At 45.1% G+C, this 26242-nt stretch overlaps 2 protein-coding genes and 1 pseudogene across 8 annotated transcripts in view; 1 reads left to right on the forward strand and 2 right to left on the reverse strand.

The window, feature by feature from the left end:
- Positions 1–1967: 1967 nt before the first annotated feature.
- On the reverse strand, positions 1968–20076 carry Ubfd1 (ubiquitin family domain containing 1). 5 transcript variants are annotated; one of them, XM_029568686.1, is made up of 8 exons: positions 19804–20038; positions 19288–19617; positions 18224–18432; positions 15307–15372; positions 15065–15170; positions 13633–13703; positions 11127–11209; positions 1968–2094 (listed from the first exon to the last, which is right to left on the reverse strand). In XM_029568686.1, the coding sequence occupies exons 1-7, from the start codon at positions 19826–19828 to the stop codon at positions 11129–11131; spliced, it is 888 nt and encodes a 295-aa protein (XP_029424546.1). In that variant the 5' UTR covers positions 19829–20038; the 3' UTR covers positions 1968–2094; positions 11127–11128. The 5 variants fall into 5 exon arrangements, with proteins under 5 accessions (XP_029424546.1, XP_029424544.1, XP_029424545.1 ...); XM_029568685.1 differs by lacking the exon at positions 1968–2094 and adding an exon at positions 4684–8471; XM_029568684.1 differs by lacking the exon at positions 13633–13703 and having other exon boundaries at positions 1972–2094.
- Positions 2405–2525, reverse strand: LOC115072175 (annotated as a pseudogene).
- Positions 20077–20163: 87 nt separating the features above from the next.
- Ears2 (glutamyl-tRNA synthetase 2, mitochondrial) overlaps positions 20164–26242 on the forward strand; it is a 33409-nt gene continuing 27330 nt past the window's right edge. Inside the window, exons 1-2 of one of the 3 annotated variants that reach the window (XM_029568680.1) lie at positions 20164–20352; positions 23559–23714. In XM_029568680.1, the coding sequence (XP_029424540.1) occupies positions 20235–20352; positions 23559–23714 (274 nt within the window). In that variant the 5' untranslated portion in view covers positions 20164–20234. Of the gene's footprint in view, positions 20353–23558; positions 23715–25641; positions 25924–26242 lie in introns of those variants that run through there. The other 2 variants (XM_008843815.3, XM_029568682.1) reach the window with 2 other exon arrangements.

Here is a 26242-nt window from a genome sequence, read left to right on the forward strand (position 1 = left end):
CATTTGAACTTTGTCAAGTGCACGTATGGCTATTCTGGTTTTTAAAAATTAATAAAGCCACTGAGTGTGGTGGTGCACACCTTAATCCCAGCACTTGGGAGGCAGAGGCAGGCAGATCTCTCTGAGTTTGAGGCCAGACTGGTCTACATAGTAAGTTCCAGGCCAGCTCAGGCTACAGGAAAACCCTGTCTCCAAAAATAAAAAAGCCAAATAAATTTCACAGATTTTGATTAATAAAGCAGAAGGCAAGGTTCAAAGTTTAAGGAAGCAATTCACAAACGTGTTAGTGAAATCATTGGGAAAAAAGCAAAATAGGCAAGAACCACTTCAACTCATCAACAGTCAGATGAATGAATGTCGACTCCAGCCTTCAGGCAGACCTAGATCTGAATCACAACCTGTCTTGGACAGTCCTGTGTTCTCTGAACCCGAGTCCCCTAATGACTAAAATAAGGCTATCAGGAGGGATGTGACACATTCCTGTGGTAACCCACATAACCTAGTACACCAGTGGAAACACACATACTTGATACATCGATGAAGGAGCTGTAGAGCAATTCCTATGGATATGAGTACTCGGGGGGCCCTTTTCCTGCCTCCCATTCTTCCCTTGAAGGCTGGAGCCCTAGAGGAGGTGTTTCCAAGTAATATTTTCCTATCAACATTTTCCTTGCTAGACAGTCTGTCAAAGTGTTACTTTGGAATGGAATATGTGGGAAAGTCACAACAAAAAGTAAACCAGCACATCTTCGATGCTGAAGTTATCATGTCTCTGTGGAGGCAGGAGTAAGAAGGAAGGGGCAGGAGTAAGGAGTAACAACATCATCTGGGAGTTTTACAACATTTGGGGCAAAAACCCCTTTCCTGTGGGAAGTTCTGTGTCCACAGAGAACACTGCAGAACCAGGCATGACATGGTCAGACTGGATTTGAGTATTTGCATTGGGCTAAATCTGACATTCTGGATTGTAGTTATTAACAAAAGAGCCCAAGTCCTTTGCCTAACTCAAGTGAACTGGGTTTGTCACCAAGAATTATTAGTCTTAGCTGGGTATAGTTGTGTATACCTTTAGTCAGCACTTGGGAGGCAGAGGCAGGTGGATCTCTGAGATCACAGCCAAAGTGGTCTACATAGTGAGTTCCAAGCCAGCTGGGGCTACAAGGAGACCCTGTCTCAAAAAAACTGAACAAAAGTTAGTCTTCAGTTACAAACCTGTGGAGTCTCTCTAATCTTATTTAGACTTGGATGTGAGAGTGGAGCCATAGTGATCACTAGACAGGAGGACTCAACCTTGGAGGTGGGAAGAGCTCCCTGATAAACCTCTCTAGGACCACAGACCATCCTCAGCCCTGAGAAACCCACAACATGAAGACTCCCAACCAAGCTGGCTAGGACTTGGTGGCACACACCTATAGTCCCAGCACTTGAGAGGCAGAAGTAGGAACATCAGGGGTCAAGGCTATCCTCAGCTACATAATGAGTTCAAGGCCAGCTTGGGCTCCATGAAACCTTGCCTGGAAAAAAAACTGATGACAGGAGAAGACAGGTCACAAATCAAAAGATTAAAATTATACAAGGAAAAGAAAATATTTTAGGTTATATAAGGAGAGGGAATGATGGAGTAGCTCCACGGTAGAGCATTTGCCTAGTCTGTGGAGGCCTTGGGTTCAGTGCTCACTATAACAGTCATGCATGTAAGGTGAAAAAAAATCCAAGATTAGTAACAACAGAATAGTTGAGTATTTTAAAAATGTAAGAACTCCCTTGGGCATGGTGGTACATACCTTTAATCCCAGCACTCGGAAGTCAGAGGCAGGTGGGTAGAACTCTACAAGTTTGAGGCCAGGCTAGTCTACACAGTGAGTTCCAGCCAGCCAGGGCTACATAGCAAGACCCTGTCTCAAAAAAAAAAAATCTAAAACCAAAACCAAAAAACCACACACACACATGGATTTTAATTGGGAAAAATTCTAATATATTAGGTATTATTGAATTGATACTTTCTTAGATGCAATGGAAGCACTGTGTAAGGTTTAATACAGTCTTCTTAGATGTATGCTCATGTAGCCCAGGCAAGGGTCTCAATCTGCATGTCTGTCAAATACATCAACACAATAAATGATCAGAGAAAGAGAAAGCAATTTTACCAACCAATAAAACTATGTGAAAGCTATAAGAATGTTATGTTAAATAGACTAGTGTATTTCAACTTTCTATAGGTCTAAATTTCTTCCAAATAAAAAAGGGAGGGCCTGGGATGACTCAGCAGGTTAAGGTGCTTGTTGCACAAGCCCAAGTTGGACCCATGGAATCCACAAAAACATGGAAGAAAACAGACTCCACAAACATGTGCCTTGGCACACATGACCACATATACACAATCGAAAAACTTTTTTGCCTGCACCCCTGTAGCTGGCAGTTAAAAGGGCCACCCACAATGGGCAGGCGGCCCCAAGCAATGTGCTATGTATGACAACTTAACTCCCGGTGACACCAGGAGGCAGGGCGGAGGCTCTTTAAACTGCGCTTTTTAAGCTGGTTTAGTGGCACACACCTTTAATCCCAGCACTTGGGAGGTAGAAGCAGGCAGATCTCTATGAAACTGAGGCTAGTCTAGTCTACATCGTGAGTTCCAGGCCATCCACGGCTACAGGGAGACGCTGCTTAAAAAAAATAAAATAAAATAAAAAATAAAGGGGAAAATAGATAAGGGTAAAAAGGGACAAAAACTGGAAGAAATTTGAAACGTGGTTATAAACTTGGTTTTCCTTGTTGTTCAACAAGAAAAAGTTGAATAATCAGCAAGACTAACAATGCTTGTAAATAAAAGTAGCCTTGGGAACTACGTCTGACCAACAGTTAGGGAAGCCAGAGGAACAGAATAGTATCTGGGGCAGTTGTATGTGGCAGAGGTCTCCTGGGGGGGAGGAGGGGGGAGAGAAGCTCACTCCCACGGCTCAGCTGACTTTAGTTCAGGCAAAAAGTAGGGAGAAGCCACTGTCTCTGACTGAGGACTGCTTGATGGGTCTCTGGTATAGAAAGGGTTCTGTTAGCTACAAGACTACAGTACAGACACATACTGGTATTTATCTCTTTCTCTAAAGAGGGGCAACAGGCTTGTTAATTTTAAGGTATATGAAATAATTATTCAGGACTGTGATAAAAATATCCTCCACATACACAGCAGATTCTCTAGGTGGGCTCTAGCACATGGCACTACTCAGTCTACTCAGTCTTCTCCCATGAAATAGCCAGATTTTTAAGAATCTAGCGGTGGGCCAGAAAAATAGTTCTCCTAAATTCAATCCCAAGACCCACATGGTAGGAAAGAACTGATTCCTACAAGTTGTTCTCTGACCTCCACACATACCTGCTATGACATGCTTGTGGACACACATACACACACACACACACTCCCCCCCACACACCAATAAATAAATAATTTGAGACAGGGTCTCACTTTATAGCCCTGGCTGGCCTGGAACTTGCTATGTAGACCAGGCTAGCCTTGAATTCACCAAACCACCTACCTGCTTCTGCCTCTGAAGTGCTGGGATTCAAGGTGTGTTGCCACCATGCTCACATAGTAAAACTTAAAATAAAAGAATCTAGCAGTGTTACTCTAAACATCACAGCACATGCCTGTAATCTCAGTGCTCATGTGGCTGAGGTAGGAGGATCCTGAGTTCCAGATCAGCTTGTGCTATACAGTAAGACCCAATCTAAAAACAGAAGAAGCTGGGTGTGATGGCGCATGCCTTTAATTCCAGCAGAGGCAGGGGGATCTCTGTAAGTTCCAGGCCAGCGAGTCTCACAGTGCGTTCCAGGCCAGCTGGGGCTACTGGGAGATCCTGTCTCAGACAAAAAAAAAAAAAAAAAAAAAAAAGAAATCTTTCCCTGTTGTTTTATACTCAGGAGGTATTAGGAAAATGGAAGAGCTGATCTCTCCCTCTGCCAGAAAAAGGGAGACCAGAACCTTCAGGAATTTACACCATGGAGGGAACTGGAAAAATGTCTACCATGACTGTGCTGGGTCAAAATGAGTTTGTGGCGTAACTGTCACTTGCATACCAAGAAGAGTTTTGTTCCATTTCTGGTTAATAATTTTAACTATTAACTCCCTCCCTCCTTGCTGGGTCTTAGAGTGCATGTCTCAAGCTGTGGCTCATTCCAGTGTTTTGTTTTTTTGTCTTTTTTGAGACAGGGTCTCCCTGTAGTCCCAGCTAACCTGAACTCACTATGTAGACCAGGCTGGCCTTGAACTCACAAAGATCCGCCTGCCTCTGCCACCCAAGTGCTGGGACTAAAGGCATGCGCCACCACGCCTGGCTCATTCCAGTGTTTTTTAAAAGCATATCCTTGAAGACTAAATGGCCTGTTGAGGGTACACGGCTCTAGTCAGGGTAAGAGTCAGGGAGGCAGCTTCCCTCCAACTGCAGTCATGAATGACAAAGGAGGGCTGCCCTAACAGGGGAGTGGCTGATTGGCAAACCCATCACTCTGATACTTCGTCAATCAAATCTCCTTGTCCTCTGTTTCAGAGGAGAATAAACATGGATATACTAAAAGCCACTCAATACAGACCACAGCTGGTAAAAGGTGGCTCTGGGCCCAGTTCTAAATGTTGGTGAGTTCCCAGTTTAGAATAGGCGCATGAAGAATTAGAAGGAAAGAGGGACGCAATTAATTATCAAACTTTAATTGATAGACTAATCTTACAGGGTAAACAATGAGACAGCTAGTTAAGGTTACACTTGAAAAAAAATCCAGCAGCGCAAATCTAATAGACTACATAACGTTCATCTCCTCCCAAACAGGCATTTTGTTTTAAAAAACAAACCAGAACAGAGTGTACACCACAAGGAAACATGGTACTTACATACATTGTCAAATAACTCTGCAGAACTCTTTAAGAAAGGAAAAGAAAGGTTCTTAGACACCCAGAAAGCAGTAGAACCGCCCAGACTGGCAGGTAAGTCCACCAGACGTCCTGCACATCAGAAGGCTCCTGACCACTGTTGACTTCAGGAAGGCTGCTATGCCATACAAGAAGGAAAAAGGCCCACCCTGACAGGAGGTGACTCTTATTACAAAGCCTGAAGACAGAAGGACAATCCTTTTTCAAGAAACAGGCATGAACAGCGGCAAGGAGCATGAAAAAGATGGTTCCGGCAGCAGGTGGGTGGAAAGAAAGCCTGCCCTTGCATGGCCCTTGGCACATGGGTCTATCCCTTTCCCTTCTCAGCTGGCAAAGAAAGGGTGGGAAGATTTCAAGAGCCTACAATGGCTCCTCCAGGCACATGTTACAGAATAAGAAAACTCCCCTTCTGGGTGAAATATGGCAACTTTTCTGAGATACGGCAACGTAGCAAACTTAATCTCTTTGGCCCTTGTAAGGGAAAGCAGCAACTAAGGAGCCACTTAGGACCTTGCCAGGCCCCCAAGATGCTAAGAAAGTGCATCCTTACTCAGTTAAACTTCATCTAAGAGCCAAAGCTACTTGCAAAGGCCCACCATGAATTAAAATACTTCATACCAGAGAGCTCCAGCAACTCTTGAGTCTAAGTGCTCTGAGTTGACTAACTGAAACAGAGCTGAGGCAACCAGGCTCAGCAGGAGTTATGTGGTCACATTTTTCTGCCAAGTTGCCTCAAGGAGGAAAAGGAAAGTGTGATGTCTGTGAGGGCAGACCTGCAAGAGGGCCACCAGTACCAATTCTAGATGAGAGAGCAGTCTTTTGGGAGGCTACATGATGACAAGCCCCAGAGAAGCCTGGGACCCCTCCACCTAGCTTCATGTAATGCCACCAGAGGCCCTCTCCTGGAGAGCCACTTGCATGCCTCTGCCACAGGGAGGGAAAGTTCCAGTCCCCTCTCATCTGACAGTAAAGGAGTTGTACAGAAATAATCCTGAGGAAAAATAAACACTGGGATGCTACCTAAAGGGAAGAGTACTTCAATTTGCTCACACAGATTTAGTCAATATATTCCACACGGTAAGAAATATAAAAGACTGCTCACGGGACTGAGTGACAAAATAGTGAATAGTGACCCAGACAAGATCTCAACACTTCTCCCAGAAGCTTCCAGTACTGCCTGCCTCTGCCCTCCTGAGAGCTTCTGGCAAGGCCTTCCATGCTGACAGGGTCAGGAGCCAGAGCTCAAGACTGTGATAGCAGATTCAGTGAACTCTGGAAAGCAATACTCAAAACAGCTCCATACGAAAAGGTGTCATTTACATTATTTATAGAGAATATCTTGAAGTAAGGAAAAAGCACCATTTTACTGAAAATAAAAAGACTCACAGAGGCTTTGGTCCTCTTAAAATGACACCAGCCTGAGTGAGAAGCAGTTTGGCCCTTAGGCAGCAGGGGGATAATGGCAGGGCATGCGCACTGGGAGGAGGGGTGGCAGAAAGTGCTAGGAACCACACAGCAAATGGGGGGCTGGCAGGAGGGGGTCTCAGAACCAAAGTGGAAACAGAGGCCTGTCCAGAGAGACCAAAACTGAGTGTGTGGCACTGTCAGACAAGTCTCAAGAAGACGGACATCGGCAAAGAAAAGGACAGTATTGAAACCAAGATGATGGTCTACCTGCTGCACGATCATTTCCTTGGTAGACCTGCCAAGTGCAGGAGGCTGGGACAAGGAGCAAACTGCACTTTTCACCAGGAACTACAGGCCAACAAGAACAGAAAACTGCAATTACCACTGAGGTGATGAGACACAGGCATCTTGGACGCAGCATTTCACATATGTACTTATGTGCCCCAAAAGCAGAACAGATTTTCCTGTCCAGATGTGTAACTTGGCACTGAATACACCACAAAAAGCAAGAGTCTACGTGGGCTGAATTCCCGACTACAGCTTAGAAGGAAGAGCATAAATATCATCATTAACTGGCTCACAAGGAATAGTCACCTTAGGCGAAAACATGCGAATACATTTCACAGGATGAGGGCGGGTAACAGCTTAAGAGTCCAAAGTGTGATGCTGGGAAGGTTTCTCACCAAACCTTACTATGAGAGCCTGCAACCAGGGAGAGGAGAATTGCAAAGACAGCAGCAGAGAAAGAGCAAACAGCACAAAGGGGATTACCCACCAAGTCCCTCAATTCAGAGTCAATCAAGGCATACTGGGACGACAAAAGTTCACATGTACGAAAAACACCAGGGCTAAAACCAGAAGAGGGCAAGCTGATCATGAAAGGAATTTATCCCATTTCTGTTGTTCAAACACCATTGGCCAACCCACTAGGTCAGATGTCTTTTCTGAACCTGGGATAAAGGACACTTGAACTGAATGCATGAGCAGAAGGACCAAACAAAGAAGTGTTATTCAAACAACCACTGGACTACTTAGAGTTCTGGAAACTTCCAAAGCAAGAACTGGTCAAGCTGTGGCCAGATAGTTGCCCGGTTCTTCTTTGGAGCTGGGACCTCGGAGCAGCATGTCCCAGGCTTGTTTGAGCCAAACTGGGTCTCCACGCTAACCCAAGGAGGGCTGCCAACAAGCAAACCAGCAGTGGAAGTCCCCAGAACAGAGGCCCAAAGGGCAAGACATGTACACAGGAGTGACTTGAGAGATTTCTGCTGCTCAACAAACACCAGAGCAAGGGGGAGACCCCAGGCCAAGACCACCAGCTCTTCCTCTCCCACATGCGTTCCCAAGCAGCAGCAGCACATGGGAGAGAGCCCGGCAAGGAAGTGAGGATGAGGTACCAAAAGGGGAACTGGCATCTTTGGGTTTTAAAACAGAACTCTAGGGAAGTGAGAAAACTTTAAAAAAAGGAAAGGAAAGAAATCTGAATTAACATACAGAAAAAAAAAATATGGCTTACTAACCCCCCCATTTTGCATATAATTTTAATACCAAGGAAAGAAAAAAAAAAAAACCCCAACTAATCATAATGCAGTCCAAATGTATGCAACCAAAGACATTTGAAAATACTTCAGTTGAAATCACTTCCAAAAAAACAAAGGAAAGGGAGAGAAAGAAAAAACAACCAGAAAGCTTTTGATTATTTCCTTCTCAGCATAACTGGCAGATCTACTCTCAAACACACTTAAGAGTATTCCACACGTGTTCGGAATTCAGATTTATTGATTTCCACCATACTGACTTTAAAAATGGTATGAAGCTGACTGCAAGAAAGGGAACCAGTGATTTTAAGTTAAAATTAAGCTAATGGTGAGTGAAAGTATATCACCTCTGGCTTCGGTCACCACATCACCTCAGATTGAATAGAGATTTGTGTGTGTGAACAAAGTTCCAGAACTCTGAAATCCAGGGATGCTGCAGGCCTCTCCCGGCAATGTCCTTCACTTTGGGTCAGTCTCCTGGGCCAGAGGTGAAAGTGCTTTCAAAAATACTGCCACTTGCCCAGCACAGTGTCTTTGATTGCATCCACATATTGAGTTGGAACCCAGTACACCCAGTAGTAAGAGGCTTCCGTGGGGCCCAATTGAAATGCCTGCAAGGGAAAAAGGAAAAAGCAAGCGCTGCTTCAGAGGTGGGTGACTAAGCAGGCAGACGACAAACACAGGGAGGAGGGGGGAGTGAATGAATTAAAAAGGGAAGAAAAACAAAACCATGTGTACATGGGAGACTTCATCTATGTGTTTAAAAAAAGGGAGGAAAGGAGTAGGGGAGCAGAGAGTTCCTAAGCCAATCCTAAGGCAGTGGTTTGCAAACTTCGGCACATATATGAACCATATGGAAGACAGAAAAACAGACTGCAGGTTCCACCCTTGGGTTTTTATTTGGGAGGCTGGGACAAGGCCCAAGAAACTTCTGACAAGGTCCCAAGTAATTTAACATTTCTGATCCAGAGGCCACAGTTTGAGAACCACTGCCCTAGAAAACATGTCACTCATGAACAGGAACAGGAATGAATGTCAAAAGCAGGGCTATCTGAAATGATAAAATCCTGGTAATAACCTACATAGCCATCAGTAAGGGTACCCATAATTCACAGGCATGGCTATACTGTTCATACGAACACTGGAGTGCTTTTATTAAGGTATAAATTAATCTTATAGATGGAATTAATATGACAGATCATAATGTCAAACCCAAACCAGCAAATTACAGAATGGTACATTCCATGATGAAAATACTCCATCTTGTTCACGGATGTATATATAAATTAAAGAATTGATAGGTGGAAGAATATACATGATAGATGACAATAATGAAAATGGGGGAAGGGGAAGACAATGGGGACCATCACTGTTCATAAAAAAAATTTATTTAAAAGATTTAAAACAAATTACAAAATATTTACAACTCTCATTTCTTGTGATGGATATATAGGTTATGGTATAGAACAGAAGTGTGTCCTTTTCTTTACCTTTAAAACATTCTAAAAAGGAAGAACACTGTGAACTATGACACACTAATCTAGCTAGACAAATGGCAAGTGCAAAAGGACGGAAGTAAATACTTCCATTAGGTCAAAGGTCAGAGTCCTGCTAAATAGCATTCAAAAAACACAAGGGGACTGCTGGATCTACCTTTGACCAGAAATGACTTGAGAGAATGAATATTTTAAAACTAAATCCTAAGCTATTATGCATGCACATGACCCACTCACCTTGTCTGCTACTCTACCATCAGGCTGCCTGAAAACTAGTGTTGCAAACACCACAGAGTCAACTGTTTAAATGTTTCAAAAAGGAGTGAGGCCTAAAGATATTAATACTCAATTGGTAAAACAGAAAAATAACTGAATGGGCAAAAATAATCTGTCTGCAATCTGTTTCATAGACTACAGAGAGATGAGGGGTAGAAGGGCTCCCTGAGGGCCTGAAAGAAACCCTAGTACATTCTCATCACTGCCAGGAAGACAGTCCAGGAACCTGAGCCCACGATTGCAATCCCACCCATGGTCTGACCAGGTAGGAAGGACATGCTGGCTCTGTAGCCCACCATGCTCTAAGCTCTTCACTGACTTGCCCTAGAGCAAGTGGATCTTCCAACATATCCCTCTGATGTGAACTTGGCAACCCCACCCCCAGGTCAAACCACTAGCTGTTCCATAGGAAGGTGGGAGAAATGAGATGGATCACCACAGGCTACACACTGAAACACTGCCTCCTGGAGGGACAATGGATGGCAAACTTATCCTCACACTACAGCTAGCCCAGGTCAAGTGCCTCTTATAGCAGCTTTGGAGTCCAGGGAGATAAACTTCACTTTTAATGTGGCTGGAAAAGAGCAATGCCTGAGCTGCTTGTTTTTATCAGATCACTGAACTGCTTTCTTTGGTCTACAGTGACTGCCCCCAAATACCTCTTAGGAAATGCAGGGTAAAGCTCCATGTACAGTAAGTGTGTCCCAGGCCCCATCCTCCCACAGGGCTCCTGGTCACTTGGGCACATGCTGGCAAGAGCAAAACCACTACAAGAGCGAGACATCTTGGTGTCTTCACAGCCCCAACGCAAGGGGCTCTTTATAAGCAAGACAAAACTTAAAATGAAAATATCCACAAACCATTCCTCTATATTTATTTTCCTGGACTTAAATTATTGAAAATAAGGGGGAGATAGAAGAGATTTCTAAAAAAGGACAAAAGAAAATATGCCCTACTTTGAACTGCTAAGAGATTGTAAAATAAATACAACTAGGAGCAAGGTTACAGATATAACCCTAAGTAAATGAAGGAAACATGAAGGGCTTTATAGTTTTCTGAAGACTGCTTTCTCTTCAGTCAGAAAAGCCCAGTTAAAAATCCACTCGAGGCTGGGCATGGTGGCGCACGCCTTTAATCCCAGCACTCGGGAGGCAGAGGCAGGCGGATCTCTGTTGAGTTTAAGGCCAGTCTACATAGTCAGTTCCAGGACACGTGGGGCTACAGGGAGACCCTGTCTCAAAAAGACCAAAAAAAAAAAAAAATCCACTCCCATTGGGCGTGGTGGCACATACCTTTACTCCCAACACTTAGGAGGCAAAGACAGGCGGATCTCTGTACATTTAAGGCCAGCCTGGTCTACATAATAAGTTACAGGCCAGCTGGAGCAAAAGGGAGACCGTATCTCAGACCCAAAAAATAAATTAAAAAACCATTCCCTACAAGTTAAAGCAGAAGCAGGTGGCAAGGCAGGCTGAGCCAGCCAGAGCTACTCACCATCATGTGGTAGTCTTCATGTCCTTCAATAGGTTCACTGACCACATTTTTAATGGAGCCCATGGGCAGTTTCTCTGTCCGCTCTAGGTTGAAAGGGATGACAGTAGTTACTCAAAAGCCCATCTGTCCCAACTCCTTGGCCACAGCAATTCCTCCCACATCAGAGCTGCTATAAGATGCACTTGAATTGAGCTAATGTGAGGATGGGTTTTCCTTGTGGAGATGAAGGACTCATCTTCTGACCAGTATAGCTACAGTCTCCTAGGAAGCTGGGAATTCTGGAGCACCAAATGGACAATAGGGTTTATCCATGGTATAGTAAAGGTCTGAGAGCAGATATATCTGTCCTGGTATTTTTAGTTGTAAAGTCTGACAATAAACACCCCCAAACTCCTTTACACGCTCATAATTCAAGCTCAGAATCAGTTAAGATCTTGTGCACCTAGAACAGGGAGACTCAAGAGGTCTAAGAACAAAGAAGTAACACTGCTTCCCTGTGGCTCTCATGGGAGAGAGGAGAATACTTGGCTTCCAAGGCTGCTGTCCATGCCGTGACTCTACCCCCATCCTCTGTATTCATCACACTTTGGGGCAGTCTCTCAAAACAATTAACTCTCTCGTCAGATTAACACTGGAGACACTACTCATCACATGGGACAGATGACGTTTTACAAGTTTGAGGAGGGCAGGAAAGGAGGCAGCAATAAGGCACCCCTGCAGTAAGAGAGGTTGTTGGGTGTGAGCCAACTGCAGGGACCTGTGTGAAAGTGGTGAGGTGTAAGCACGTGGGCCACAGGAAATGACCCCGGAAATACAGGCAGGCATGCTCAGCACTTAAATCAAGGTGGGAAAGACTCATAGCTTTTGCAGAAAGAAAAATCTAGACAGGCAGGATGGGTAACCAGGCAAGCTGCCAAACAGAACTAGGAATTCAAAGTTCTGGGGTCTGGTCTGGCTTGTGACAAGATATTTTACGTCCAGGAGCCCTTACTTCTGAAAACTGAATAATGGGGAGAAGGAACCTGAAGATGTTCCCTCTGTGGCTATAAAACAGTGGCCATAAGCAGACAAGCCCAACAGGTGTCCCTGAGTGGCTTTTGTTTTTGTTTTTTAAACTTTTCACCTTCAAATGCCTGGAGATTTCATGCAAACACAGATTTCTGGCTTTTCCTGAAATCTGGAAAGTTTGGACAATCCAATGCCCACATAATGGATGAGATCAGCAATCAACTAACTAGGTAAGAGCTTCAACTCTCCTACAAACAGTGCTGGGCAGCTGAGTATAAGTAGGGCTTGCTCCCTCGGGAAGCTCTGCCCGTGTGGCCTAGGGGGACAGACCTGAGGGTCTCTTACTCAACCCACTGACAGGCCATTTAGCTGCTGAGACAGTCAAATCACTCCACAGCAGCTTCTTATGGGAGGGAAGATAAAGTTAGTGGCTAGCAGCCAACCCTACAACTCCAGAACAAGCTATGAGTCCTTTTGACCTAGGTGACAGGTCTCCTGGGCATGGAAAGAACATTTGCCCAACCCCTCAACCCTGCCTTGGATACACTGATAAGAGGAACTCTAGCTCTGAATGAAGTTCCTCTAAGAGGTTTGTAAGGAGGTTCTCAAATAGCTCAAATCCCAGTGCATCAGGATGCTTCAAGAACTGCCCTCAAACCAAAGCAGGAAGAAGGCAGCTGCTCCTACAAGTTGAAATAAAATCTTCAAGCTAGACACAATGGCTCACATCTATAATTCCAGTACTCAGGAGGCTAAGGCAGGAGAAACACCAGGAATCTCAGGCTAGACTGGGCTAGATTTCTCAAAACAAACAAAATCAACCAGCCATCTTAGAGACAGCCAGCCTTCCTTAAACAAATCCCTCTGTGTGTGTCTATACAACTTCACAGAAAAACTACTCGGAGGATCCAATAAGCACCAGACCTGAGCCCCACCAAGACCCTTGCCTACACCACCCTGCCTTCCCAGACCAGTCTGGGTCATCTGGGCTGCCAGCAAGAAGCCTAGCTAGAGGTAGAACGTCAATGTGCTTCAGAAGGTGAAGGAAGGACAGAGAAAGAAGCAAGATCACCAACAAAGTACACAGGCAGGGTGGCTAATCACTGAAAAAGGGATGTTGCAATAGGCTCTGCAGAACAAGAATATTCTAGTAAAGCCTTCAAAGGCCCTTTGAAGGCTGGAGAAATGTTTCAAAATTTACAAAACTTTACCATGCAGTTAGAGTTGAATGCATAATAAACAATATATAGCGAGTTATGACAAAATTGTTAGAAATCTCAAAATGAAATCGTGAAAGTGCTTAAGAACCTAGCCTAGGGCTGAAACGTTGATTTTTATGTTCTAAATTTTCATGTTTTAGATGATAAAAATCTCATTCTCCCACCACCCTGCCCCAAGTTTTATTTTCTGTAAAACTTTGGTCCCATTTGCTGCAACCTGTCCCTGGAACCAACGAGCCACAGATGACTGGACCCCTATCCTCTTAAGTAGCATTTACCTCAAACACTGAATACCTACAGTGCTGGCCAGAAACAGATGAATTAGGCATGTTCAGGTCCCTCCAGGAATCTAACAGGGACAGACAAGTCAGAAAGTAATAAGTGCTCTGGGGACATAAACAGAGTGCTTGAGGGACAGAAGCAGTAGCAGTTTACTTAAAGGTGAGGGAGATGTAAGGAAGGCTTCATTAGGAAAGGGCATTTCACGAGGGCCATGGAAGACTACTAATCACAAGGACTAAGGAGAAGGCATTCCAGGGCAGGGCCCAGCAAAGACAGGTGTGCAAAGCATGAGTTGGGAAAATCAAGAAGGATGTGGCTCAAGTACATAAGGGACACCAGGGCTGACGGAACAAGCCAAACATTTAAACTGGGGTATTTATAGGCATCTAAACTTGGCCTTAAAGAGCAAAAGGTTTGGCTGGTGTGATGGCGCATGACTTTAACCCCAGCAGGCAGGATCTCTCTGAGTTCAAGGCCAGCCTGGTCTACAGAGCACGTTTAGGCCAGCTGGGGCCATAGGGAGACCCTGTCTTTAAAAAAAAAAAAAAAAAGAGCTGAAGATTTACAGGCCCAGGAAGCAGAAACAAAAATCAGTATGGAAAATAAGTAGCACAGAAGACAGATGGGGCATGGAAATAGGTTGATTTACTCTTAATACAACTTAAAAAATGCTAGGAGCCTTAATTGGCACAAGGGAATGGCAAAGAGAGGGACAAACAGTTCCAGAGTGTAACCAACAGGATTTGGTAATTACTGGGGGAAAGGGTGAGCAGTGATGGTCAGAGACACATCTCAGAAAAAGCAAGGCTGACTCAGATACTGTGCATAGGCAGGGAGTGAAAGACCAGGAATAGAGGTGTGTATAAAGGACAACCAGGCAGGGAAGAAGGGATAATTCTAGGAAAACTTCACCTATAGGATCAAAATGACCTATAGGGCCCAGGTAGGTACCATGAACAAAGCTGGCTACATGTAAGATGGGGCCATGGTGACTATAGTTTTGCCCAGTGGAAAGTAGATTGGTCACAGCTCCAGGTCCCAATGGCCAGATCTTCTGATAGTTTTTGAAAGAAGACCCCTCCCCATTAGTTTAAGTGAAATCAGAATTTTGCAAATTATATACATACCCACAAACTTGCCCAGGAACTAGACTTGGGCCACATGCTTGGGACCTCTTGGCTTGTGTGCAACTTAAAGGCCAGCATTTGAACAGTGGTCCCTGAGATCATACTAAAAAGAATAAGGGGAAAGGGCCAATGGAGAGGCAAGCATCTAAAGGCAAAGTCAAAAGCCAGGAGTGCAAGAGAGCATAGCAAGGAGAGAGGCCTCTGGATGAGGAGCAGAACTGTACTCAGGAGCCAGTGCTGCTGAACGCCAGAGGCAGGGCAGGAAGTCACAACGCCAAGGAGGCTGAGAAAACCAGCATACCTTTAGTGCCAATCCACAGCTGGTCTTGCTCTAGCTTAAAGGTGAGTCTCACTTTTCCTCCAGACTTATTATACATGCCAGACAAGGGTACCGTTGGCAGGCGCTCCTACAGGTGTAAGAGCACAGTGAGAAAGGGAAGGGCAGAAGGACAGAGAAAGGACAAAACATGGGGCCATGATTGCAGCAGTCTTAGAAAGTGGGACTGGCTCCTTTTTGGAAGTTGACAGAGGAAGCCAGCTTACCTGAGCCCCCTTAACAGATGGCATCACATCTTCGGGTTTTCCTTTGTCCAACACTTTTCTGTGTTGCTACAACATAAGCCAGAAGAGAGGATAAAGTAAGACAGTTGTGTGCATTGAGCAGGTTTCTATCTCTTGGATAGACAAGATGAAGAAAGGCTTGATGTTTGGTCAAAAGCTTTCAGCATCAACAGATTATGTGGTTCCTTGATGCTACAGAGCAAAGCTGCCCAAGGGAGTTTATGTTCACAATGAAATATTCCATACCTATGTTAGCTACTGGCCTCAGTGACTACTGAGAACTGTGTGCGGCTAGTAAGAGCAGGAACTGAATTCTCAATTTTATTTAGGCTTTATCACCTGCACATAGCCATCATTTTAGATATAAAGTACTACAGAGCAAGTAGGATTTCCAGGTTGCTACTTAAAATGTTTTAGTCTCATCTCCCCAGAGAAAGAACTAACCAACCATCAGGATTAACAGGTAGGAAATGAGAGCAACATCTGTCTTCTGTAACTCTAAGGAAAACTACAAAATGCCTGAAATTGGTCTAAGTACCCCAGACGGTCATTTCTTCAACAATAGAGAACCTGTCTATGGCAAAGTCGTCTGTCTCACCCTCAACCCAGTCACAAAGAAAACCTGAGGAGCCACATTTCCAGACAGAACTAATGACTCCCCTAAACCTTACCACTAAGGAGCCTGTAGCTCCTCTCCTCCTGCTTTCTACCCCAGGACTCAAGAGTTTCAAGATCCTGGGTCCCCTAAACCCTGTACCTCATCTCCAATATTATCTGAGGCTTTATAGATGCAGCAGCTGCTTGGTAAAGCTGGAACTATAGGCCAGTAAATGGTCCAAGGGTAAAAACATGGTCAAATGTAAGGACTATCAGGCAATGAGCCAACTCAAACTTCACTCACAAGGCAAAACCCTCTGGTAGGAATGAAATCAACACTGCCAGATTGCTAGCAAAGGGTTGTCACTGACATCAGCCCCAGATTCCTGAACACACCGATCAAAAGCCTAATGAGGGACTAGAGCCTCATTAAGTAGTGCTGTGCTCGTAATCACTGGCATCACTAAAGTAAAGAAGCATAGTGTAGAAGTATAATTTGAGTTATGCCTTATACGTACCTTTGGGAGAATTATCCCTGCATGGTGGAGAACAGTTCTAGGTCTGTTAAGCTACCATTAGTAACTCAAAACCTGTATTTACAAGGCATGTTATGCTCTATGGGTGTGACCAGAGAGAGTATTTACATCTCCTTCATACATAGGGAAGACAGAAAATACAGGGAAAAAAACCCAGAAAAACCTCAACAAATTACAAGACATTATCGCCCCATATTTAGGGATGAATTCTCACATATTTACTTTTTAGATGTTAATATGTTAACATTTTTAGATGTTAATGTTAATAATGTTAATGTTTTTAGATGTTAATATATGTTAATTTCTAAAAACCTGTGGGGTCGTAGCTCAGCATTACAACATGAGCTACTTTCTGACAAGGGATTAGGTTCAGTCCCCAGCACCACATACAACACAAGACACCGTAAGGAAAATGTTTTAGACTTCAGAGTTTCAGAGATTTTTAAAGATAATACAGTTTTGGTTTTTGTTTTGGTCTTTCTGAGACAGGGTCTCCCTGTAGCCCAGCTGGCCTGAACTCACTGTGTAGACCAGGGTGGCTTTGAACTCATAGAGATCCACCTGTCTCTGCCTCCCAGAGTGCTGGGATTAAAGGCATGTGCCACCATGCCAGGCAAAGATAATAATATCCTCTATGGTGTCTGGGATAGCCAATTTGTCACTAAACACAATATTTCTATCAAACAGATTAATATTTCTATAGAAAAATGTGAAGGAAAAAAGAAAAAGCTAGTGTGAATATTCCCACATTTTAGGTCAGATTTTGCTGCCAAATTTATAAAAATACATCTGGTCTTCATAACCCTTTTGAATTATAAGTATGCATAAAGGATTATGGACATCTACCACAAACTTTTTTTTCTCACTGTTAGCAATATGCTTTAGTATCTACTGTCACTAAAATTAATGCTGGGTCAAGCCAGATCTGCTCTGCTCAAGATACAGATTGAATTAAGAACACGTGAGAAGAGGCTTAGGGTGAAGCTCGGTGGTAGAGCTCTTGCCTATTAGCATGCACAAGGCTCTAGTTCAATCCTCTTCACCACACACACACAAATCTGCTGGGCATGATGGCACACGGCTATAAACCCAGCACTACAGGGCAGAGATAAGAGAACTACTGTAAGTTCAAGGCCAACCTGGTCTACAGCTCAAGCTCCAGGCCAGATAAGTCTGAATAGTGAAACCCTGTCTCAAAAAACAAACACACACAAAATGAGAAACAGTAATAATGTGGAAAACTCAGGCTACTTCACAGATAAGGACCAAGATAAACACTAAAACAAAAAACAATGTCATTATCTTCTTGCTCAGCCTCACTTGGCTTCCCGAGTTAGTCAGTTTTAGAGGAACTTCTGAAATCTGTTGACTTCTATACCAACCTAGAATTGGGCTTTCTGAACTTGGAGGAAGACACACATGAAAAATCAAATGTGAACACTTGTAAAGAATGAGTGCTTTATTTTAACACTGGCCCTCTTCTCCAGCACCAATGAAGAGAAAAACCCACTCCTGAATCCTTTTGCTAACTGGCTGAAGCCTCCCTTTACAAAGGCCTTATCCTAAAGTAGGAAGACTAAGGCACACTGACCAGCCAGATGACACAAAGTTGCAAATCTCAGGTAGTTGTCAATTCCACTCTGCTGCACCCAACTGCTGCCATAAATTTCCATCATGGGCCCTGTCCAAAAAGGAGCTTATTCTAGGGAGAATGTAACCAGCGTCCAATTTCCCAGGACCAACAAGCAAGCATATGATGGCCTCACCTTCTGCCTGCAGAGGGGCTCCTTCTTGTTCTCTTCTGCCTTTGCATCCTGCTGGGCAGCATCTTTGGGGGTGTTTACTGCTAAGACATCATTTATAGTTGAGCCAACCACCATGATCTTGGCTCCACTGGTCACTTTTATTTCTCTCAATGTCTTATCTTCAGGGACAAGCCCCTTATACATGACCTTCTGCATAGCAGGCGGGAGACCTTGGAAAAAAGTGGAAGGCAATGAAAGGAATAAGCAAGAAATGTATGGACCATTACCCTTCTGTTACAGGACAGGAAGTCAATACTGGCTCCATCAGCTATTAGCTTTGTAAACCTGGGGCAATTCAGACCATCTGGACTGTATGACAGTGGTAAGATTTGGTCTTTCTGTATAGAGTTAAAGACAAATGTCCACTATTTACAGTAGTACCTGGTATTTAGTAATTGTTTGATGAGTCTTTGCTATCATTGTTTCCAAGCTGCTCCTCAACCTACTCACTCAAATACTGAGAATTCACAGGTGTCAGAGATATAGAAGCCCATAAGGTTACTTTTCTATGGAGCTTACAGGCTACATGGAGAAAGATTAAAAAAGGAATCATTTCAAATAGCAAGCCAGTACAGATAAAATGACCAAGTATGAATAATTGTGAAGGACTACCATAATGCTCAAGAGCACTGTTTCCTAAACTTCCCTTATGAAACTTACCTAGAATATTTGCTGAAAATAAATCCTTGGCTGCTTCCCAGACCCACTGGGACAGAATCCCCTAAAATTAACAAGTGCCTTGGGGGGGAGGAGTTTTCAGTAGCAACGATGGAGTAACGTTAGATGGAAGGCTGGACCCAAGATTCAGATCCAACCTTGCAACTCAGCTCCGTCACTTGGTAGTTCTTTCATCCTGAGTCTCCTTTTCACTATCGGGTTAATAATGGGCATCCAAGGACTGACTTCTGAGAACTACAGCAGGGAGCAAGGGAGCCCAAGCAAGGAAAGCGGGAGCATGTCTGGCACAACGTAAGCACTACGACCTAGAAAGAGTGGAAGCGGTTGGCTGTCAGCGTGGAGAATACCTGTAATCAAGTGAATCTTCTGCTTTAGCTCGGAGCCTGTGCTGTCCAGGGGAACCTTGACGTCGTGCTTGGTCTTGTTCCAGATGATCTTCAGATCCACCAGCTCCTTGCCCGCGCCGCCGCCCGCGTCCTCGCCGTTGCTGACCGAGGCCTGTGCCGCCGGGTCCCCAGGGGGCTGGGCCGGGGCCGGCTGCAGGTTGTCTCGCGCGTCGCAGGAGTCCTCGGCCGCCGCCCCCACCGCGGCTTCGGCCTCCACGCAGTTGAGGGGCCGCGCGGGCGCCTCGGTGGTCACGGCCTCGGCCTCCGTGTCCATGCCAGGTTCCTCCATGCCTGCAAAGGGGTTAGGGGGTGGGTGCTCGACGCAGGCTGGGCTGGAGACAGGACTGGGCCCGGGCGCCTCCGCACCGCTGCTGCTGCGCCACGCTCCTTCCTCCGCGGTCAGGCCGCACCTCCCACCTCGGCGGCGCCCGCAAGCTCGGCACCCGCCGGCCGCCCGCCTCCCCCCTCCGCACTCACCATCCGGGCCTCCGGCCGCCGCCATGATGATTGTGTACAACACCCACCACGCCCGCAGGGGCCGCCGGGAAGAAGCGAGCTGACTGAGATTGGCCCCCTCAGCAGCCCCTAATCTCACACAGCCCGGCCGGAAACAGGTGGAGGTTTCTATGGAGACCCGCCTCCTTCGCTTCCCCGCCCGGCCCCTGCCACGCTTTAGCTTTCCCTCAAATCGAGGGGGGCGGGTCTGCGGAATGGCCCGCTCGCTGAGCGCTGCCCCCTATCGGCGGAGCGCGACCGCAACTGGCCAGGGAAGGGTGTGATTGTCCGCTAGGCCACTTGCGCCTTTAAGAGACCTGGCCGCCCTCGCTGTGGCGCAAGCTGATTGGCTGGGGAGGCGGCTCCCCCCGGAAGTGACGCGCGAAGAAACCACGTGTCTCTAGCCACTCCACATGGCGGCGTTCTTGAGGAGGCTGTGGGCCCGCTCGGCGCCCTTCAGCCACAGCGTGGGACGGCGCGAGGCCAGCCTGGGGACCGCCGTACGCGTGCGCTTCGCCCCCAGCCCCACAGGTAATCCCAGCGGACGTGACGCTGCGCGGCGCAGCCCACCGCCCCGTCCCCGCCCCCGAACGTTCTTGAGCCAGTCCCTTCCGGTGCTGTCTGGCTGGAAGGGCAGCACAATCCCGTTTCACAGAGGCGGAAATTGAGGACTTGGGTCTGAAGAGATTGACGTTGCCAGATGTTTCTTTGTTTAGAGTACTGGCGGTCCTTTTTTCGTGCAATAAGTAAACCTATACTGTATATAAACCGTGCCAAGTCCTGAGCCCTGGGATGTTCTGGCCGTTGAAAAGTTAGGGCCCCTGGGGCTGGTGAGGTTCAGGGCACTGGCTGCACTTGCAGAAGACCCGGGTTCGATTCCCAGCACCCACAGGGCTGACAATCGTCCAAAACTGCAGTCAGGGACTCCTTCTCCCCCTTCTTCCCTCCGTGGGCATTGAACGACACATAGATGCGGGCAATACACTCATACACATAAAATAAAAATAATAAAAATTTTTAATAAGAAAAATTTGGGCCCTTGCTTTCAAAAAAAAAAAAGAAAAAGCGCTTGCGTTCTGTTGGCCAGGACAGACACATAAATTAGTTGTAGAACCACGTGCGCCATTCGGGAAATAAATTAAGAGACTAAGGATTAGATAGTATGCTCAAGAATGCCTTGCTGAGGAGGTAACATTTTGTTGAGAACCAAATGGCAAAAAGGATGCCTTGCTGAGGAGGTGACATTTTGTTGAGAACCAAAATGGCAAAAAGGAGCCACCTATTTGGAACCTAAGAGAAAAGGGCAAGTTACAAAGGTCTGTGGTTAGTACTATTGGGAGCTTAGCAAGCCAAAGGGAAGCAGAGGCCGAGTGCATAACCTGTTGGAGATACTGTCAGCCCTTTCCCCACACAACACTTTTTAACTCTTTTCCCACTCAGACCTGCCCTCTTCGCACTAAGCCCAAGGTCAGCAGATAAAGGTCTTTGCAACAGAGCCCCAGCTGCACATAGTTTATGGACAGAAGTATAGAGTGTGGTACTTTTTAAACCATCCATGGTGGAAGCCCTGGTTTTTAATTTTCAATTGTGGATCTGTTATCCATATAAATCAATATAAGTGAACTACTAGGGGAAAAAACTGAAAATATTAGAAACATGGAAAACAAAAGCCAGTTTCTGTGAGTTTCAACAGACATAAAATTTATCAAATGGCTATAAGTTTTTAAACCTTGGCTTAGTTTCTGCACTTACCTTTTGTGAACTGGCAGATTTGCACACCAGCTCACCTCACTTTGAGAAGCATTTAAGTAGGGAGCCAATGCCTGAACACTGTCTGGATCAAAATTTCTGCCTTTGCCACTTCCTAGATGTGTCAGTTGGGCAAAATGATTTGCCCTCCTTGTGTCTAGGTTTTGTAGTTGGTCAAATGGGGCTAATAATAGGATCTGCTGTGGTTTTGAGCCAGTGCAGCTGAGCCACTTAGAAAGATCTGCTGTGCGAATTAGCCTCTTCCATGACTATAATTCATCTCTGCCGATTTATAGGAAGCCCAGTTGGGAAGGAGTATTGACTTCTAACGGATAAAAGAATTTGCAAGTGAAGTAGATTACTATAATGGCTAAAATTCGTTGAAGGTCTATTTTTTTGTTTATTTTGTTTTTTGAAACCTGGTATCACTGTATAGTTCTTAGTGGCCTGGAACTTGCTTTGTAGATCAGGCTGGCCTGGAACTTGCAGTAATCCTCCTGCCTCTTCCTCCCATTGTGCTAGGATTACAGGTGTGAGCCTCAAGACCTGGTTTGGCGTTCTACTATGATCAATATTTAGATATCATACAACTTTATAAAAAGGAGGATCCTGCCCAGATGTGGTGGCACATGCCTTTGATCGTACAGCTTGCCAGGCAGAGGCAGGTGCATCTCTGTGATTTCAAGGCTGGCCTAGTCTTCCTGGTGGGTTCCAGGCCAGCCATGGCTACAAATGAGACTCTGTCTCAAACACCCTTCCCCGGAAGAAAAAGAGTTGTTTTTTTTTTTTTTTTTAACTCCAACAGATGCGTTGAAATGTATGAAAGTTAAGTGAATGCCCCAAAGGTTAGCAACTCCTAAAGGATAAATTCAGAATTCTTTTTTAAATTGTGCGTGTGTGTGTGTTCATGTTCATGTGAGTATGAGAAAGGGTTTCTCACTGAACCTGGAGTTCTCTGATTCAGTTAGACTGACTGACCAGTATGCTACAGGGATCTGCCTATCTCTGACCAACTAAGCCATCTACAACCCCTGAAGCAGATTTTGAATCCAGGTATATATTATGTATATATCTATTACTGTTCTGCCTGTTTTGAAATTCCTGAGCTCTAGTGCCACTAAGGACTGCTGGTTTTGTGGCTTTGCAGTAATTCACTGAAGGCCACACATATAATCAGTGTCAAGCCTGATCTGCCTGATGTCTAGAAGAGCATTTCTTGTTCTGTTGTGCCCTGGGTACCTGGAAATGCAGATGAGCTCGTTATAAATGCACATGAGCTGATTATGGAGATTCAGGGCCCTGGGCTGGTCAAAGAAAGTCTAGGACGGGAAATACAGCCCTGGAAAAATTTAAAGCTTTTAGTCAAAAGTAATAAAGATCTTAGGAGTTTAAGCCCCAATGAAGGGAAATGTGGGGAAGTTAAATATTGTTTCTAGTTATAAGTATTTAAAATTAGCATGTAAGTTGAAAAGCCTCAGGCAAAATTCAAATTGCATGATGTGGCTAGAGTATCATACATAGTATATATGCAAAATGTGATTTTTACAGGATTTAAACTTGATATTCATTCATATGTAATTACCATTTTTTTTCTTTTGGCCTGGAATACATCATTAAATTTGTGTAAGTTAAGTGCAACTATGATACAGCTTCAGTGAATAATTCTCTGCTGTTTCTCCTTGTACTGAAACTTGGCCTTGAGGCAAATATCAAAGTATAGTTATAGGTGGATTTGGGAAGAATTGGAGCATGCATAATGACGTGCTTCTAAACTGGGGTACGTGTCCATTCCCGGAGTGAAGGACTAAATGTCAGCTACCTTGGCCTTTTTAGTGACAGTTCTGCTGTCTGGATGCTCCCAGAGGGAGAACAGTCACAGCCATTGCATGGTCTTTCAGATCCACAGGGACATTCTTCTTTGCTCCTCAGCTGAAGTCTGTGAGCTAGCCTTTCTTTGTCCTGTCTGACGAGTTCTCTTCTCCTACCAGGCTTCTTGCACCTGGGCGGCCTCCGCACTGCCCTCTACAACTACATCTTTGCCAAGAAGCACCAGGGGAGCTTCATCCTCAGGCTAGAGGACACAGATCAGAGCCGCCTTGTGCCTGGGGCTGCAGAGAACATTGAGGACATGCTGGAGTGGGCAGGTAAGGCCCGAAAGGAGAGTCCTCTGGGAAGGAACAGAAAGCAGAGGAGGACCCTGTGGATCTTCTCAGGGGATTCATGGTGGAGAATGAGGATTTCTGAGGAAAGGTGCAGTCTGAAGCAGTAGGTGCTACTGTAAGACTACTGATGCTCCCAGAGGCTGAGCTCCAGCCTTTGGGGATTCCTGTTCTTATCTCAGTCTCTTAAGTCCATGCCCTAACCGAGGCCAGTCAGGAAACAGGCCATATGGAAATGAGTAGCTTGGCCTGCAGTGAACAGAAGGAAGGGGGCCTCATGCAATGGAGGTAGCACCTTTGAGCTCTAGCTTCTGTTCCCATGGGAATGTGACCCCTCTGGTCAGTTCCAAGAAGAGTCAGAGAGTCCAGCTCTTTTGTTTTTAGACCCTACCTTCTTTGTCTCTTCCCTAACTTTAATTTTTCTTTACATTTGCTTATTTGTGTGTGTGTCTGTGTGTATGTGCATGCACACACTTGTGTGGACATCAGAAGACAGCTTGTGGGAGTTTTCCTTTTCTTGTGTAGGTCCTAGAGATTGTACTCAGGTCATTGGGCTTGGTGACAAGCATCTTCCTGTCCCCCCCCAACCCCCCCATCCCTGCCCCCAAGAACATCTTGCTGGCCACTTTTTCTTTTTAAATGAATACTTCCCATTGTTAAACCTTGGCTTGGATTTAAACCTACATTTTTTATGAACCAAGCAAAATGTGTGCAGTCTCAGGAATTGATCTTGTGCACAGTTTAATCCTAAGAAAAACTAGGCTTGGCTAGAACAAGGAGTATGTTTGTGTTTCCTGAACCACAAATTCCTATGGACCCCTACTAAGGACGGGGACTATGGAAGGTTAACACCCTAAGGAAAATACCAAGACTCTTTGAAGATGTGCACTCTCACCTTAGGTAAATCAGTCACTAGACTGAGTTCTTGAAGGAACAGAAACCCATTCGTTCTAACTTTTATTAGGGAAATCTTAATACACATTTAGTTGAGGTTCATTGAATAGAGGAATTTATTTATTCAACAAGATCACTTTGATTCATCTGCCAGACACACTGAGTCTTTACCCAGTACTCAATGAGAAGGGCAAAGCAGATTGGACAGGTGCCTTCTGTGGTTTTCTTTGTGCAAACTGGCCTCAAATTTTCCATCTTCCTGCCTCAGTGTCAAAAGTGCTGGGGTTGCAGACATGTATACCACACCTACCCAGACCACTTCATTCTTTTCTTTTCTTTTCTTTCTTTCTTTCTTTATTTTATTTTTATTTTCGAACAGTGCTGGTATCCAAGTCAAGGCCTTGTGCTTATTAAGCAAGTGCTGTACCATTAAACTATATTCCAGCACTATAATCATCCTTAACCTGATATTAACTAATAGAAGAGTTATGGAGAAAAGCTAGAGACATGGCTCAGTGGGTAAAGTGCATGCTGCGTAAGCATGAGGTCTTGAAATCAGGTCCCTAACAACCTATGTAAAAAGCCAAGATTTGTGGAGTGCATCTCCAGTCCCAGCACTGGGACACAGACACAGGAAAATCATGGGGCCTCACTAGCCATCCAGTCTAGCCAGCCAGTAAGCTATAGGTTCAGTGAGATACCTGTCCCCAAAAGTAAGGCAGGGGGGACTGGAGAGGTGGCTCAACAGTTAAGAACACCTGGTGCTCTTGCAGAGGACCAGGGTTCAGTTCCCAGCACCCACATGGTGGTTCACAACCATCTGTAACTCCAGTTTCAGAGGATCCGACACCATCTTCTGACTTTCGTAAGCATTACACACACAGACTGTACACTTGCATACATGTAGGCAAAACATCATACCCACAAAATAATAATTAAGAATTCTTTTTAAGTAAGATAGAAAGCCATTGAGGAAGATCCTTGACATTGACCTCTGGCCTCCACATGTGCACATGTACCTGGAAAGTTACAGAGAAAGGGTAGCAGGTTGGAGAACTGGGAAAAGGGGTGCTGTTCTAGATGGGATGGTTGCCTCTGAGACACAGAATCTTGAATGAAGTAAGGAGTGAGGTCTGATTGCTTAGACTACATGGAATCACAGATGCAAAGATTCTGTGGAAGAGAAGTGATGCTGGATGTATCTGAGGAATGATGAGGAGGCTGATGTGACCCAGTGACTTCAAGAAAGCAGAATAGCGATGGGACGGCAGCTAAATCATTTGGTGCCATGCAGGCCCAGGTGAGCACTTCAACTTCATGGGACCCTTGCTATGTCAGGTACTGTGTGCAGTACAAGAGCCTAGATGATGAGCAAGACTAGTGGGCCTGCCCTTGTGGGATGCCCACCATAACAGTTTTGTGAACAGCACCTTGCAGCCCCTTGGCTGAGCTCATGTTCCCCATATTTTATGTTCAGGAACCCCAGGGTGGCTAACTTCTGGAGCTCCTTGCTTTGGGGGTCATTCTTTTAATTTTTATCTTTTATTATTATTATTATTATTATTATTATTATTATTATTATTATTTTGGTCTTTTTGAGATAGGGTCTCTCTATAGCT

This window comes from Nannospalax galili, unplaced genomic scaffold, assembly GCF_000622305.1.
Source record: "Nannospalax galili isolate Female #2095 unplaced genomic scaffold, S.galili_v1.0 scaffold381, whole genome shotgun sequence".
Classification (NCBI taxonomy): Eukaryota; Metazoa; Chordata; class Mammalia; order Rodentia; family Spalacidae; genus Nannospalax; species Nannospalax galili.